Below are 12,740 nucleotides of genomic sequence, written 5' to 3'. Positions count from 1 at the left end.
TACATCTGTATACAAGCACTCAATTTGTATACAAAGCACTCAAATTCACTGACGAGCCCAAATTCACCCCAAACCCAGGATAGAGGGGTTGAGCGAAGTTGCTACAGGCGTATGGAGTACGGTGTATTTTAATTTATTCTACACTTGAGTTATGCTGTGCTGAGGGGCATGAAGTGAATGTCATTCACGGCCCACTGTGACACAACGAAATGTGTCCTCTGCTTTTAACCATCTACATTGGTGAGCTGTGGGCACCATGACAGGCGCCCGGGGAGTAGTGTGTGGGGACGGGGCTTTGCTCAGTGGCATCTTCAGCAACCCTCTGATTACGGGGCCGCTTACTTAACCGCTAGGCCACCACTGGCCCAAGAATCAGAATCAGAAAACTTTATTAATTCCAAAGGAAATTGCTTATGCTACAATTGCACAGAGGGAAAGACACACAATGTACATACATTGTATGTACAAGACATACAACAAGTGCACAGAGAGACAGACATACATTTATGAGTATGAATACAAATAAAATATAAATGAGCACTAAAAATAAGTATGTAGTAAGGGCTAAGGCATAGAAGGATCTTATTGCACAACCTCATGTAGTTTTTACAGACTTACAGATAGTGAGTGTAAGCTAGAGAGGGCGAAAGAGAAGGGGCCATGCGGTGCTGCTATGCCTCATTGGTCCAATTCCTCACAATTTTAACTACAGGCTTTGGCTCTGAAGCTTGGAATTAGTTGACAGATCTTTATGTTCTGCCTATAGACTGGGTTGAGAGTTAACCGGGCACTGATCAGATCAGTAATGGGAGCACCGTGCCTCTTATGGGACAGGGGTGGCCTAGTAGGTAAGGTAGCAGACTCATAATTGGAGTGTCACTGGGTAGTAGTAGCCTAGTGGGTAACACACTCGCCTATGAACCAGAATACCCAGGTTCAAATCCCGCTTACTACCATTGCTTCCCTGAGCACTGTACCCTGTGTCCCTGAGGATGGTCCCCTGTAACTACTGATTGTAAGTTGCTCTGCCGTAAATGTAAATGTGATTCGATTCCCGAACCACTGAGGTCGCCTTGAGCAGGGTAAGGTCCCCACACACTGCTCCCCAGGCGCCTGTCATGGCTGCCCACTGCTCACCAAGGCTGATGGCAAAATGCAGAGGACACACTTGGTTGTGTCACCGTGTGCTGTGCTGCAGTATCTCACAACGACAATCACTTCACTTTCACCGGATGGATTAAATTGTCATGTGCAACATACACTGTAATGCACCCGGAAACCGGTACCACCGATTTCTGATTGGCCGGTAAGTGGGCCTGGACCAGGGACAGCTGTGGACTCGGCGGGAAAGTCTCGGTCCGTGATTCCTTATGGCGGGGGGGGCGGGTCCCGCCAAGCGAACCTTTTCTTTTATATTCGGAGGAATTCAGTTATTTTGCCACTAAAACCCTTCCGCGTTTATAAATGTTGTTCGTTGAGCAGTGGGCACGGAAATAACACTCTTGTTATTTTTGTAGAAATACGCGGGGGGCGTTCCCTTTAAACCGACCGGAATAGACGCCGCCACCTGGTTGGTTAACGCGTTGCCGCGGGCGCCCCTTTATTCAAACCTGATTGGTCGGCGGTGTGACGTCACGACCCGACGCGGGCCGTTTCATAGGCCGCTGCCGGAGCGGCTCAGGCACGGCGTCCGCGTCCGCGATTGGTCGGCGTCCGAGCACCCGGCAACATCGCCGCGGCCGATTGGCCAGCTCGGCCCGTCGGGCGCGATTTGCAACGCGGGAAAAGTTGTGCTGGGCGCAGTGCATTGTATCCAGAGTGACAGACGGGGGGAGAAACCATATCGCCGGTCAGGGTCGGTAATGAACGGCGGTTTTAGCTCCGGACCCGCGTCTTAGCTGTGATACGTAATTCGGGAGCCCGTTCGCGCAGCGCGTCGATGTGAAGTAGTTGTCGCGACACGTTGCGAGGCTTGAAAGTGCACGATTGGCGGCGGCGGCGATGGCAGGAAGCAAATCTCCGCAAGTGATCCTTTGCAACGACTCGCCGAAGCGAGTCTTCGTGTCTGTTATCAAAACCACGCCGATCAAACCCAAGGCGGACTCGCTGATGCCCACCAGCCCGGGCTTCAGCGACTTCATGGTCTACCCCTGGAGATGGGGCGAGAATGCGCACAACGTCACCCTCAGCCCGGGAGCCGGGGCCGCCTCGGCCGGCGAGTCGGACATCGCTGCGTGTCCCGACCACATGAAGGTGAGTTCCGCGGGCTTCCAGAGCACGACCTGGCCAGCTTTCATTTATAAACGTGACAGAAGTAAGCAAAGTCGATTTAATTAAGTTTCATTTCTTTACTTAGCTACAAGTCTCAAATCAATCATGTAAATATTTTATTTGTTATTTTGAAGTCGCGGATCAGAAAGCCAACGTGTTAAAAAGTGTTACAGAATGCATAGATATAAAAAAAAAAAAGTTCCGACTGAACGTGCGCGGTCTGAATTATGGAGAAGGTAGGAGAGAAAGAAAGAAAGAAAAAACGCGCGCGTGGACATGATGGATTTTAAACTGCACTTCCTCACTGTAGCAGCTGACCCGCCGTGACGTCAGCGGCGCGCGCCAAAAAGCCGCGGGAAGTGACGTGGCGTACGCCAGCGGCCCCGCCTAGTTCAGATCAACTCTCAGCATTTTAACCCCGTCGCAGACGCAGTCTCCCTAAATCAAAAATACACGTATTTGAGCAGCAAAGGCGAGTGTAGTTGTAAAGGGAAAAAATGTTGCAAATGCATGGTAATAAGTTGACTTTTTTTATTTATTTATTTTTTCTCATAATTTATTAAATGTCAATCGACAGGATGCCATCCGTCGTGGCCGTCCCCGCGCGGACACTGTTCGTGAGCTGATCAACGAAGGTGAAAACTCCAGCAGCAGGATCCGCTGCAACATATGCAACCGCGTCTTCCCCAGAGAGAAGTCACTACAGGCCCACAAGCGAACCCACACAGGTCTGTAGTCAGCGTGCACTCGTTTATTGATAATTTACAGCATTTATCAGACACCCTTATCCAGAGTGACTTACAATCAGTAGTGACAGGGACGGTCCCCCTGGAGACACTCAGGGTTAATTGTCTTGCTTGTGTTGCCCGATAGGCCACGACCACCCATGACTAGTAGCAGATTCATTTTAGTACGTTGCCAGTTATTCCCCTCCTTCAGTCATTCGGTGTGTTGATGTGCTGCTTGTCTTTGGTTTGCTCAGGGGAGAGACCCTACCTGTGTGATTACCCAGACTGTGGAAAGGCCTTCGTCCAGAGTGGCCAGCTGAAGACGCACCAGCGTCTTCACACGGGAGAGAAGCCCTTCGTCTGCTCAGAAAAGGGTGAGGACCTGGCCGCTGAGCTCAACTTCTGCTCGGTTGTTTGTAACGTTTGATGAGAGTAGGAATTGACAGAGCTCTTGCACATGCAGGCTGTGGCAGCCGCTTCACCCATGCCAACCGGCACTGCCCCAAACACCCGTACGCTCGTCTAAAGCGGGAGGAGCCCACGGATGGCCCCGGCAAATCCCAGACTGCTGACAACAAAGCTGTGGCAGAGTGGCTGGCAAAGTGAGTATCCAACACACACACACACACATATTCTCTAATACCTACATTTTAATTATTATTTACGGTGTAGTTGTATACATGCAGGGCTTCTACGGTCATTAATAACCATGGAATACGAAATAAGCGTGGAAAAGTGAAAGTATAACATGAAGTGAATAGTTCCTGCAGTGTCTATAGTATCTTTGATGGCTATACGTCGTGAGCCACGTTACAGCTGATGATCTGTGTACTGATTGAGCCCATTTTACTTGCACAAACTTGGAGGATGAAACACTGTTGTTAGTAGAAAAGTTGAGCTATTCAGGGTAAAATTTGACATTTTTTCACATTCGCACATAAATTTGAGAAAGTCCTGGGAATTCTTTTGTAAAAATTTGTGCCACGTCATCTGCGGTGCTTAACCTGCGCTACGGCTGACCGGCAGATACTGGCAGATGCGAGAGCAACGAGCCCCGCCCCCCGGCAAGGGCAAGGTCCTAGGCAAGGACGCCATGGAGGACCAGGAGCAGCAGGATCCCCTGGACTTCCTGCAGTCAGACGAGGAGGAGGAGGCGGGGCCTGCCGACGAAGAGAAAGCTGCCAGTGGCGCGGCGCGGCGGCGTCTGCAGGAGCAGCGGGAGCGTCTGCACGGCGCCCTGGCGCTCATCGAGCTGGCCAACAACCTGTCGCCTTGAGCGTCTTCGTCACCCAAACACACCATGTAAAGCCCCGCCCTCCCTCGGCCAGATTATTAGTAGGTAACGGAGGCGGGGTCTAAGCTAAAGCACCTTATTTGTCCTTCCCGTTTTTTTTAACTCTTTATATTTTAGAGCTGCTACGACAGTAGATGTCATTGTTGAGATATGAAGAATGTTCTCGTCCGTGTTTTAAAGAGGGAGGGAGCGAGACAGACTGTTTTGCACTTTTTTTCTTTTCTTTTTTTTTTTGTGGTAACGAGTTTTTGTGTGTTTGTGTTGTGTGACTGTCGTTATGTGCATTGGTGGATAGGGACTGAAAGGAAAATGGGTGGCGTGGGCCTCTGCTTCATTAACTTTTTTATTTTTTCCTCACTGCCACATCTGGCACCCTCTGGCTTTCATGCCCGTGGTTTCAATCTGGATTGGCTGCCGGGACAGAGGGCGACACAGGTTCCCGGATAAGATACAGAATGGCTACTGTCTTTTATATTAAAAGTTCTAGCTGTTATAAGCCTTAGTTTGAATAACTGCTCATAATTAACTTTCAAATTCCTATTTATTTAACACTGGCGTGTACACAAATTGTATTTTTTAACCATTCATCTCCTTAAGTCGTCAGTAGAGGCCATTGCAGCAGTCGTGCCAGCCATTTAAGTCCATGCAAAGGAGAATGTATTAGGAGATGAATACTGCATGTCTATTACAGAGGCTTTGCTATCTTATACTCTGCTTGAGCACCTAGAATACATTGTATTTTCTAACATTGTGTAATGAAAAGAACTACCTGCTCTTAAAAAAAAAAAAAAAAAAAATTATAAAGTGGGGAAACTGCTGGTGGGACTTACGCATGCAATGCTTTCAGCCCTGGCACCTTTTCTTCCCTGTTTTATTCCTCCTTCAGGTGTGACCCCAAAGTCTCTGACTATCACTTCTGGAACATGAGTAATGGCACTTATCGAAATAAACAAAATCCATTCTGACTGGTGACCCCTGTCTTCTCCATGAAGCACTACTTGTGAATTTCCAGGATATTTCCTTGCTAAAGTAATAATAATGTACTTAATATGTTGGAAAATTGTTCAATTAATGATCAAAGGTTTAATGATACACATCATTAATATATGAACACTCCCCAATGTAAATTATGCCTATGCTTGTAGTCCCTCTTACATTAAGGTACAGGGTGGTAGTAGCCTAGTGGGTAACACACTCGCCTATGAACCAGAAGACCCGGGTTCAAATCCCACTTACTACCATTGTGTCCCTGAGCAAGACACTTAACCCTAAATTGCCCCTGTGAAAACTGATTGTAAGTCGCTCTGGATAAGGGCGTCTGGTAAATGCCGTAAATGTAAATGATTTTGAAATGAATTAAAGGTTTCATGCTTTAAACTGCCATTTTTAAACATTCACGTACAGTTACAGTGGCTGTTGGTTTTTATTAAATTTTGTAATTGCCCAACTTCCGTGAGTGAGTTTGATTGATTAAACTTGACTGAATTCTTTGTAGGTTTGATTACAATAATAGAATAATAGAATTTACCACCCCCAGTAATAGTTGTGGAGTTAACAGGTTTATGGTGGAGATTTGTGATTCCGCTCTACTCTCGCCATGATTACATTTACAGCATTCATCAGACGCCCTTGTCCAGAGCGACTTACAATCCGTAGTTACAGGCACAGTCCCCCGCTGGAGACACTCAGGGTTAAGTGTCCTGCTCAGGGACACAATGGTAGTAAGTGGGGTTTTAACCTGGGTCTTCTGGTTCATAGGCGAGTGTGTTACCCACTAGGCTACCTTCCACTCCCATTAGATTAGAATAAATTTGACCACTGCGTTCACTCCAGTCTTCTGTGCATAAAAAGACATACTTAGTTTTCAGTACGTCTGATACAATCTACAGGCTGTCAGTTGTGAGATGAGCTCATAAATAATGATAAAAAACGGTACACTTGTGAGAACCAGAGGCTGGATGCTTCAGGGTGAGTGTGTCTGGCCCCGTTTGCAGACACCAGGTTCCGCATCTATGATCATCTGAACCTTGACCTCGTTGGGACTTATGGGGCTTTCCAGTGAGACGGAGCCGTTGAACGTCAGATATGAGTACACAAGCCCACCAGCCATGCTGCCAAGCAACAGATACCACAAACAGCATGAATTACACGAGCAAGGAAATACATTAATCAGATGTAACAAATAATTTTCCTGTTTCATGCCTCGTAAAATTAAAAGAAAGTAAAAAACTTCTATTGTAAGTGTAAATAAATGCTTACCATATGTTTAATCCCATGAAATTTGGCCAGGAGAACACATAATCTCCTCCAACAAACATGCCAATATATGCCACTGCAACATTCTAAGGAACATTGTAATTACTCTATGTTAAAGTCATGTTAATACACTTAAATGGACAAATTGGTGCAATTGAGTAGAACAGAATCAAGCCCAGATATACACTGATCAGCCATAACATTATGACCATAACATTATTGAGTTGGTCCACTTGAATGCAAAGATCTGTTTTTTCATTCCTTTGACACCCTTTGGCACATTCTGATAAAAACAGACCAGGAAGATAACACTCAGACTGCTTAATGTACATGCAGATGGCGTCAACGGAGGTCCTTCCCATTCAAAGCGACCAAAAATGGAGCTGCGTTCATTTGAATGTGTAATATTTTAAACGAATCACAGCGATTGAATCACTGTTGTCCACTTCATCTGTCGGTCAATGTTATGACTGAACGGTACATACCTTTACCTGTGAAATGCCTATATCTGTGGTAACATTACATCTCTAAATGAAGACAAACACACGCACCTTAATGGCTCCGACGACTGCAGTGGTCAGGGCGCTGTTGTAATGGCTGCACGCCACAATGGAGTACATCAGAACAAAGCTGCCAACAAAGCACGTTTCAAACTCATTTCCACGAATGCATCACTGATAACTCAACGTCGCTTAAACAGACTTACCCCATGACCGAGGACATAAGGAAGTAAAAGATGAAGTTTAGGTTTGACCAGCCTTCAAACGCAAAAGCCTGTGGAGAAACGGAAATGACATTTACAAGACGTTAAGGCATTGTCTACAGGCCATCAAGGCACGCAGTGACACACAAATGAAATGTGTCCTCTGCATTTAAACCTTAGGGATCAGTGGGCAGCCATGGGAGCAGAGCGTGGGGACATCACAACCACTTCCTTAACATTTACATTTACAGCATTTATCAGACGCCCTTATCCAGAGCAACTTACAATACGTAGTGACAGGGACAGTCCCCCTGGAGCAACTTAGGGTTAAGTGTCTTGCTCAGGGACACAATGGTAGTGAGCGGGATTTGAACCTGGGTCTTCTGGTTCGTAGGCGAGTGTGTTACCCACTAGGCTTCTACCACCCCAACCGCTAGGCCACCACTGCCCCAAGGGCTGGTTGCTGCCAGATACCAGTTGACATCATTCCAACTGCATTCCGTTTTAGGATTGTCACACTGGACTACATCTTCACCGATAAACCTATGAATTTTCAATATTAGAACGGCCACACACGCAACTTACGTTCAGCAGGTCCCCGGTGAGCGCGCTCATCAGCAACGTGGGTATAATGATGATGACGGCGTTGTAGAACAAAACACCATACTGTCCGAGACCCTTCATGCAGGAGTTGAGAGAACAAACATGTCGGGGCTTACACCCTCGGCAGACTGGTTAAGGGTTAAAACACAAGGCGCATTGGGGCGCAAAACAAAACTCCCTGCCCGCTGTACGGTTCCGAGGTGCTGCCAGCCGCTCTTCCACAGGTAGCTAACACGTACCTCAGCGCTGAGTTTCTTTTTCGTGTAAACGCCGCTGCAAGCGGTGAAGACGTCGTTGAGCAGAATGATTGCGTATACTTCTGCGTCAAACGCTAGGTCTGAGCTGCAATGGCACAGAAAAACAAGGATAAAAGTAACAACGTGATATGTCTTAACAAACAAAAATACGTCCAAACTTAATTTACCGTATATATGTATAAGAGGTCTAAAGATAGATCAAACATTGTCAGGGTCATTCAAAGAGGCTTTGACAGTGGTGGTCTAGCGGTTAAGGAAGCGGCCCCGTAATCAGAAGGTTGGCGGTTCGAGTACCGAGCCACCAAGGTGCCACTGAGCAAAGCACCGTCCCCACACGCGCCCGTCATGGCCGCCCACGGCTCACCAAGGGTGATGGTTAAATACAGAGCACACCTTTGGTTGTGTCAATGTGTGCTATGCTGCAGTGTTTCACAACGACAGTCACTATGACAGTGACACTAATGTGTGCAGCGATTTGATGATTTATGTTGAACATCAGAGTTGACGTTCACCAATCATGTGGTAGTAGCCAGTGGGTACAAAAGACCACAAAGTTGCAGTTTAAGTGAAAGTGAAGTGATTGTTGTTGTGAAACACTGCAGCGCAGCACACGGTGACACAGCGAAATTTGTCGTCTGTTTTTAACCATCACCCTTGGTGTGCAGTGGGCAGCCAGGAAAGGCGCCTGAGGAGCAGCATGTGGGCACTGTGCTTTTCTCAGCGCCCCCTTGGTGGTTCGGCTCTCAAACCGGCAACCTTCTGATTATGGGGCCGCTTCCTTAACCACTAGGCCACCACCCTGTAACTACTGATTGCAAGTCGCTCTGGATAAGGCCGTCTGAAGAATGCTGTGAATGTAAATGCTTGCTTTGTCATTATTGCCAGATCTAGTCAGGTCTCGGCCACTGCAGGCCTCCGCCACTAGGGGTCTCCTCCGTGCCACTGGACTTTGGCCATATCTGGGTTCTTTCACGCCATTTTAGTGTCACCTAAGTCCACGTGTGTTGACCTCCTTTGTTTAAGTTTACATTAAACTTTGGCCCGGACCCGCGCCCTCTCTCCTCTTCGCACGTCACAGGTGTGTGAATGTGCACACTTGTTTGCAGAACGCGTGAGGCGACATCAGGATTCTAAAGGCCTCACCCTGCCGCAACCGCCGCCCCAAAGACGATTGCAAACACGCTGCACACCAAACGCTTTGGGAACTTTTTCCTGCAGACGAGAATAGTGTCATGTTGCTTTAGGGATTTAAGCAGCCCAACACAATGCAGAAAAAAAAAAAAGGGAGGTCTTAATATACCTTAATATCCTTGATTCCAAAACCATGGTCATCAGTATGGTGAACTTTCGTAGCACTGTAAACATGGGTAAACTGGAAGGGCGGGGGGAGAAAACGCTAACAAATCAGAGACAATGAAGGAACTTAAGAATTTTTAAGACTCCCTGTCTTGTCCTGGCTGCTATACCTTAATTTCTTAGTGCTTGCCAGTCCCGTCAGGTGGTTTCCAACGTATAGGAGAGGCAGAGGAAAAATCTGGGCAGAAAGGGTGACGATAATTGACCAAATACGGCCTGGTGAATGCTCTCTCTCACTCACTCACACACACACACACACACACCTTGTAGAAAATAGTTTTGTCAAAATCTTGGAAGTGCACAATGTGCTTCGCTTTTCCAGCGTAAAGAAGTACGATAGTCACCGCCATCTGTCAATAAAGAAAAAGGAAATGACTAATATGCTTAATATTAATAAAATATGAATCTATTATGAAGAATGGAGTGAATCCCACACCACACACCTGGCTAATTCCGAGAAACGTGTACGAAGGAAACCTGTAGAAAAAAACGACACGGCCACAATTACACGTTGCCTTAGTATGAAATTTACTAATATCTATCCGTTTAAAAGCGCTTATTCTTACAGAGCGAAGGCGAACAGTGCAAGCAAATATTGATTCAGCTTCACTGTCGGACATGCTGCTGGTCTCCGAGATCCAACAGAAAATTATTCTCACACAGTCACACAAGACTTTTGCACGACCCTGCACATCCATCCCAAACATCTATATTCACGGAGAGAGCCCCGATTCATAAATAAACGTATACTTTGATAATCAGTCGCATTGCAATATTGTTTCAGGCCCGGAAGGTCGCGACCTCTGCCCTCCTGCCGCACCTGTAGCTGGTCAGCACGGTCTTGTTCACCACGACGATGAGCAGCGAGCTGAGCGCGTACAGCAGCGCGGAGGCGACGCGCAGCAGCCGGGCCGGCGACGGCGACGGCGACATCCCGGAGCGCGGAGCCGCACGCCTCGCCCGCCGGGGCGCGACCTTCGGTCAGGGTGCGCGTCTGCAGAAGGCCGCCAGGTGGCGCCACCGGCGCGTTGCTGCACGGACACTGCTGAGCGGCCAGCTGGGACGCTTCACTCCTACTCCTACCAAGCACTAACCACCGGCCTACATACGTAGACAGCATCTGCATGGTAGATTTAAAGGAGACAAGGTTCCTCCAGGACTATTATTTTAGTGCAAATAAGTCAAATCATTGCTGTTTTTGTGCACAGGTTAAGTTGAAGTAAAGTTGAAATAAGTTGAAATCTCACAAAAAAGTATTTCAAACGAGTCTAACACTAACACACGCACACACACTCCCAAAACAACAAAAAAAGTAAGTAAAGTTAAGTAAAGATGTGTTTCGTTGTGATTTGTTTAAAATATTACACATTAAAATGAACACAGCTCCGCGACGTCACCCCTCCGTTGACGCCATCTGCATGTACATTAAGCAGTCTGAGTGTTATCTTCCTGGTCTGTTTTTATCAGAATGTGCCAAAGGGTGTCAAAGGAATGAAAAAACAGAACTTTGCATTCAAGTGGACCAACTCAATAATGTCATAATGATATGGCTGATCAGTGTATATCTGGGCTTGATTCTGTTCTACTCAATTGCACCAATTTGTCCATTTAAGTGTATTGATTTTAACATAGAGTAATTAAAATGTTCCTTAGAATGTTGCAGTGGCATATATTGGCATGTTTGTTGGAGGAGATTATGTGTTCTCCTGGCCAAATTTCAGTTAAGTAAAGTTAAATAAAGTTAAGTTATGGGGTCACACAATGGTACCATGCTAAGTGGGTTTTGAATGGTCTCCATGACGAGTATCTGCCCTGTGCCCACGACCTTTGACACTATTGTGGATGGGTGAATGGGTGAATAAGGGGATGAGGTGTGCAATGATATTGTCTTACATTTTCATTCCTGGCATTCCTGGCGTATCAAGAGTGTCTTTCAATCAGGGACGGTTCCCCTGGAGACACTCAGGGTTAAGTGTCTTGCTCAGGGACACAATGGTAGTAAGTTGAACCTGTGACTTTGTGGCCTTCTGGTTCATAGGCTACAATTACAAAAAAAAACAACAACTGCCCCTTAACCATGCAATCTGATTGGTTTGCCCCTTTACTGCTTTTCAGATTTACATAAATTCTGCATTGCATCGATGAAGAAGTTTGAAAAATAGCCTTGAAAAATCTAACGAGGACTCACTCATTGACACTTTTTTGTTTCGTATGTTAAATGCAATGAATTCAACCAATTGTCATGGAGGAGTTGGGGAAAGGCGCTTTAAACCCCCCGGTGAAAAGTGAGCCATTCTTGAGGCAGGTGCAGAAAAGGCGATACAAGTCACACCTGTCAAAATCCTCAGGGTTTTTTTTTTGTGTCTTCTGCATAATGATGCACGCTGCTTTTCAGCGGTCTGGTGAGTGCGTGGGAAGCGAGTCCATACTCTTTCTTTCAGTAACACTAACAAACAGCAAAATCAGCCCATCTTACAACCACTATATATTAACAACCGTTTTTTGTGGTACAATTTTAAATAAGAGGGCAATTAAGTTGAGCGATTTCTCTGCCAGATGCCATAAAATCACTTGTCAGAAAGCGAAAATGACTCTGGATCCACCAAAAAAGGTCTTATCATTGGAGCACTTTCTCACAAAGAGACCTCCAACCAGGGCCCAAATCAGTTCTGCACAATATGCTTTCCAAACTCCAATGAACTTAAACTAGTTTATCTATAAATCCGAAATGCATTATACTTCAACAATGCTTTTTTCTTCTTAGCCTGGATGCCGAGACAGAGATTCAGAGCTTAAAATGACATGTTACGGTAAAGACATCACCAATAGTTATAAAATTAAAGACAGCACATTACAGACTGCATGATCATAATTATAATTATAGGGTGAAACAAAGGCCAATGTTTGGGCAAAACAATACATTTGATTTCTCAGGTCACTCTAATTCTTCAGACTCAAGTTTCCTCAGTTTACAATGATATTGAGAAATAGCAGATTACAGCCAGCATGAGAAAGTTTACAAGAAACGTCTCAACAAGTCTGAAAAGGACACCTCTTCAACATTCATGCATGGGGTGCAGTGACATACTTTGCAGACAGTAGCACAGGGAACATTTCATTTGAATGGATGGATTAGAAAAACCTCACATCACGTAACTTCTTTGTTCATTACTTTGTCTTCAACAGACACCCCTGAAGTAATCCAACGGTGCATTGCTAATCTGCATTTGACAGATGCACATCCCAAGAGATCCCATATATCATTGGACAGA

General features: G+C 46.1%; 2 protein-coding genes across 3 annotated transcripts; one reads left to right on the top strand and one right to left on the bottom strand.

Moving 5' to 3' along the window:
• The first annotated feature begins 1,812 nt into the window (after nt 1–1,812).
• On the top strand, nt 1,813–5,567 carry znf367 (zinc finger protein 367). Its single transcript, XM_028996591.1, has 5 exons — nt 1,813–2,253; nt 2,849–2,999; nt 3,254–3,373; nt 3,463–3,601; nt 4,026–5,567. Exons 1-5 carry the CDS (start codon nt 2,002–2,004, stop codon nt 4,273–4,275), a joined length of 912 nt encoding a protein of 303 aa, XP_028852424.1. The 5' UTR covers nt 1,813–2,001; the 3' UTR covers nt 4,276–5,567.
• Nucleotides 5,568–6,048: 481 nt separating this feature from the next.
• slc35d2 (solute carrier family 35 member D2) lies at nt 6,049–10,449 on the bottom strand. 2 transcript variants are annotated; one of them, XM_028996264.1, is made up of 12 exons: nt 10,289–10,449; nt 9,912–9,945; nt 9,732–9,818; nt 9,579–9,646; nt 9,413–9,484; nt 9,256–9,324; nt 8,095–8,197; nt 7,838–7,930; nt 7,256–7,323; nt 7,101–7,179; nt 6,553–6,635; nt 6,049–6,404 (listed from the first exon to the last, which is right to left on the bottom strand). In XM_028996264.1, exons 1-12 carry the CDS (start codon nt 10,399–10,401, stop codon nt 6,257–6,259), a joined length of 1,017 nt encoding a protein of 338 aa, XP_028852097.1. In that variant the 5' UTR covers nt 10,402–10,449; the 3' UTR covers nt 6,049–6,256. The 2 variants fall into 2 exon arrangements, with proteins under 2 accessions (XP_028852097.1, XP_028852098.1); XM_028996265.1 differs by lacking the exon at nt 6,553–6,635.
• Between the last annotated feature and the right edge of the window lie 2,291 nt (nt 10,450–12,740).

The sequence above is a fragment of the Denticeps clupeoides genome, chromosome 11, assembly GCF_900700375.1.
Source record: "Denticeps clupeoides chromosome 11, fDenClu1.1, whole genome shotgun sequence".
Lineage (NCBI taxonomy): Eukaryota > Metazoa > Chordata > Actinopteri > Clupeiformes > Denticipitidae > Denticeps > Denticeps clupeoides.
Note: the sequence above shows the minus strand (reverse complement) of the source record. Positions and strands in the feature narration are given on the sequence as shown.

What these genes read in the sequence shown, in the direction of transcription:
- znf367 (XM_028996591.1), top strand. Translation starts at nt 2,002, where the DNA reads ATGGCAGGAAGCAAATCTCCGCAAGTGATCCTTTGCAACGACTCGCCG. An exon ending in CGTGTCCCGACCACATGAAG is followed by an intron (nt 2,254 to 2,848) that starts GTGAGTTCCGCG and finishes GTCAATCGACAG; the next exon opens with GATGCCATCCGTCGTGGCCG. An exon ending in GTGGCAGAGTGGCTGGCAAA is followed by an intron (nt 3,602 to 4,025) that starts GTGAGTATCCAA and finishes GCTGACCGGCAG; the next exon opens with ATACTGGCAGATGCGAGAGC.
- slc35d2 (XM_028996264.1), bottom strand. Translation starts at nt 10,401, where the DNA reads ATGTCGCCGTCGCCGTCGCCGGCCCGGCTGCTGCGCGTCGCCTCCGCG. An exon ending in ACCGTGCTGACCAGCTACAG is followed by an intron (nt 9,946 to 10,288) that starts GTGCGGCAGGAG and finishes TTTTTTCTACAG; the next exon opens with GTTTCCTTCGTACACGTTTC. An exon ending in GGGGCGGCGGTTGCGGCAGG is followed by an intron (nt 8,198 to 9,255) that starts GTGAGGCCTTTA and finishes GTGCCATTGCAG; the next exon opens with CTCAGACCTAGCGTTTGACG.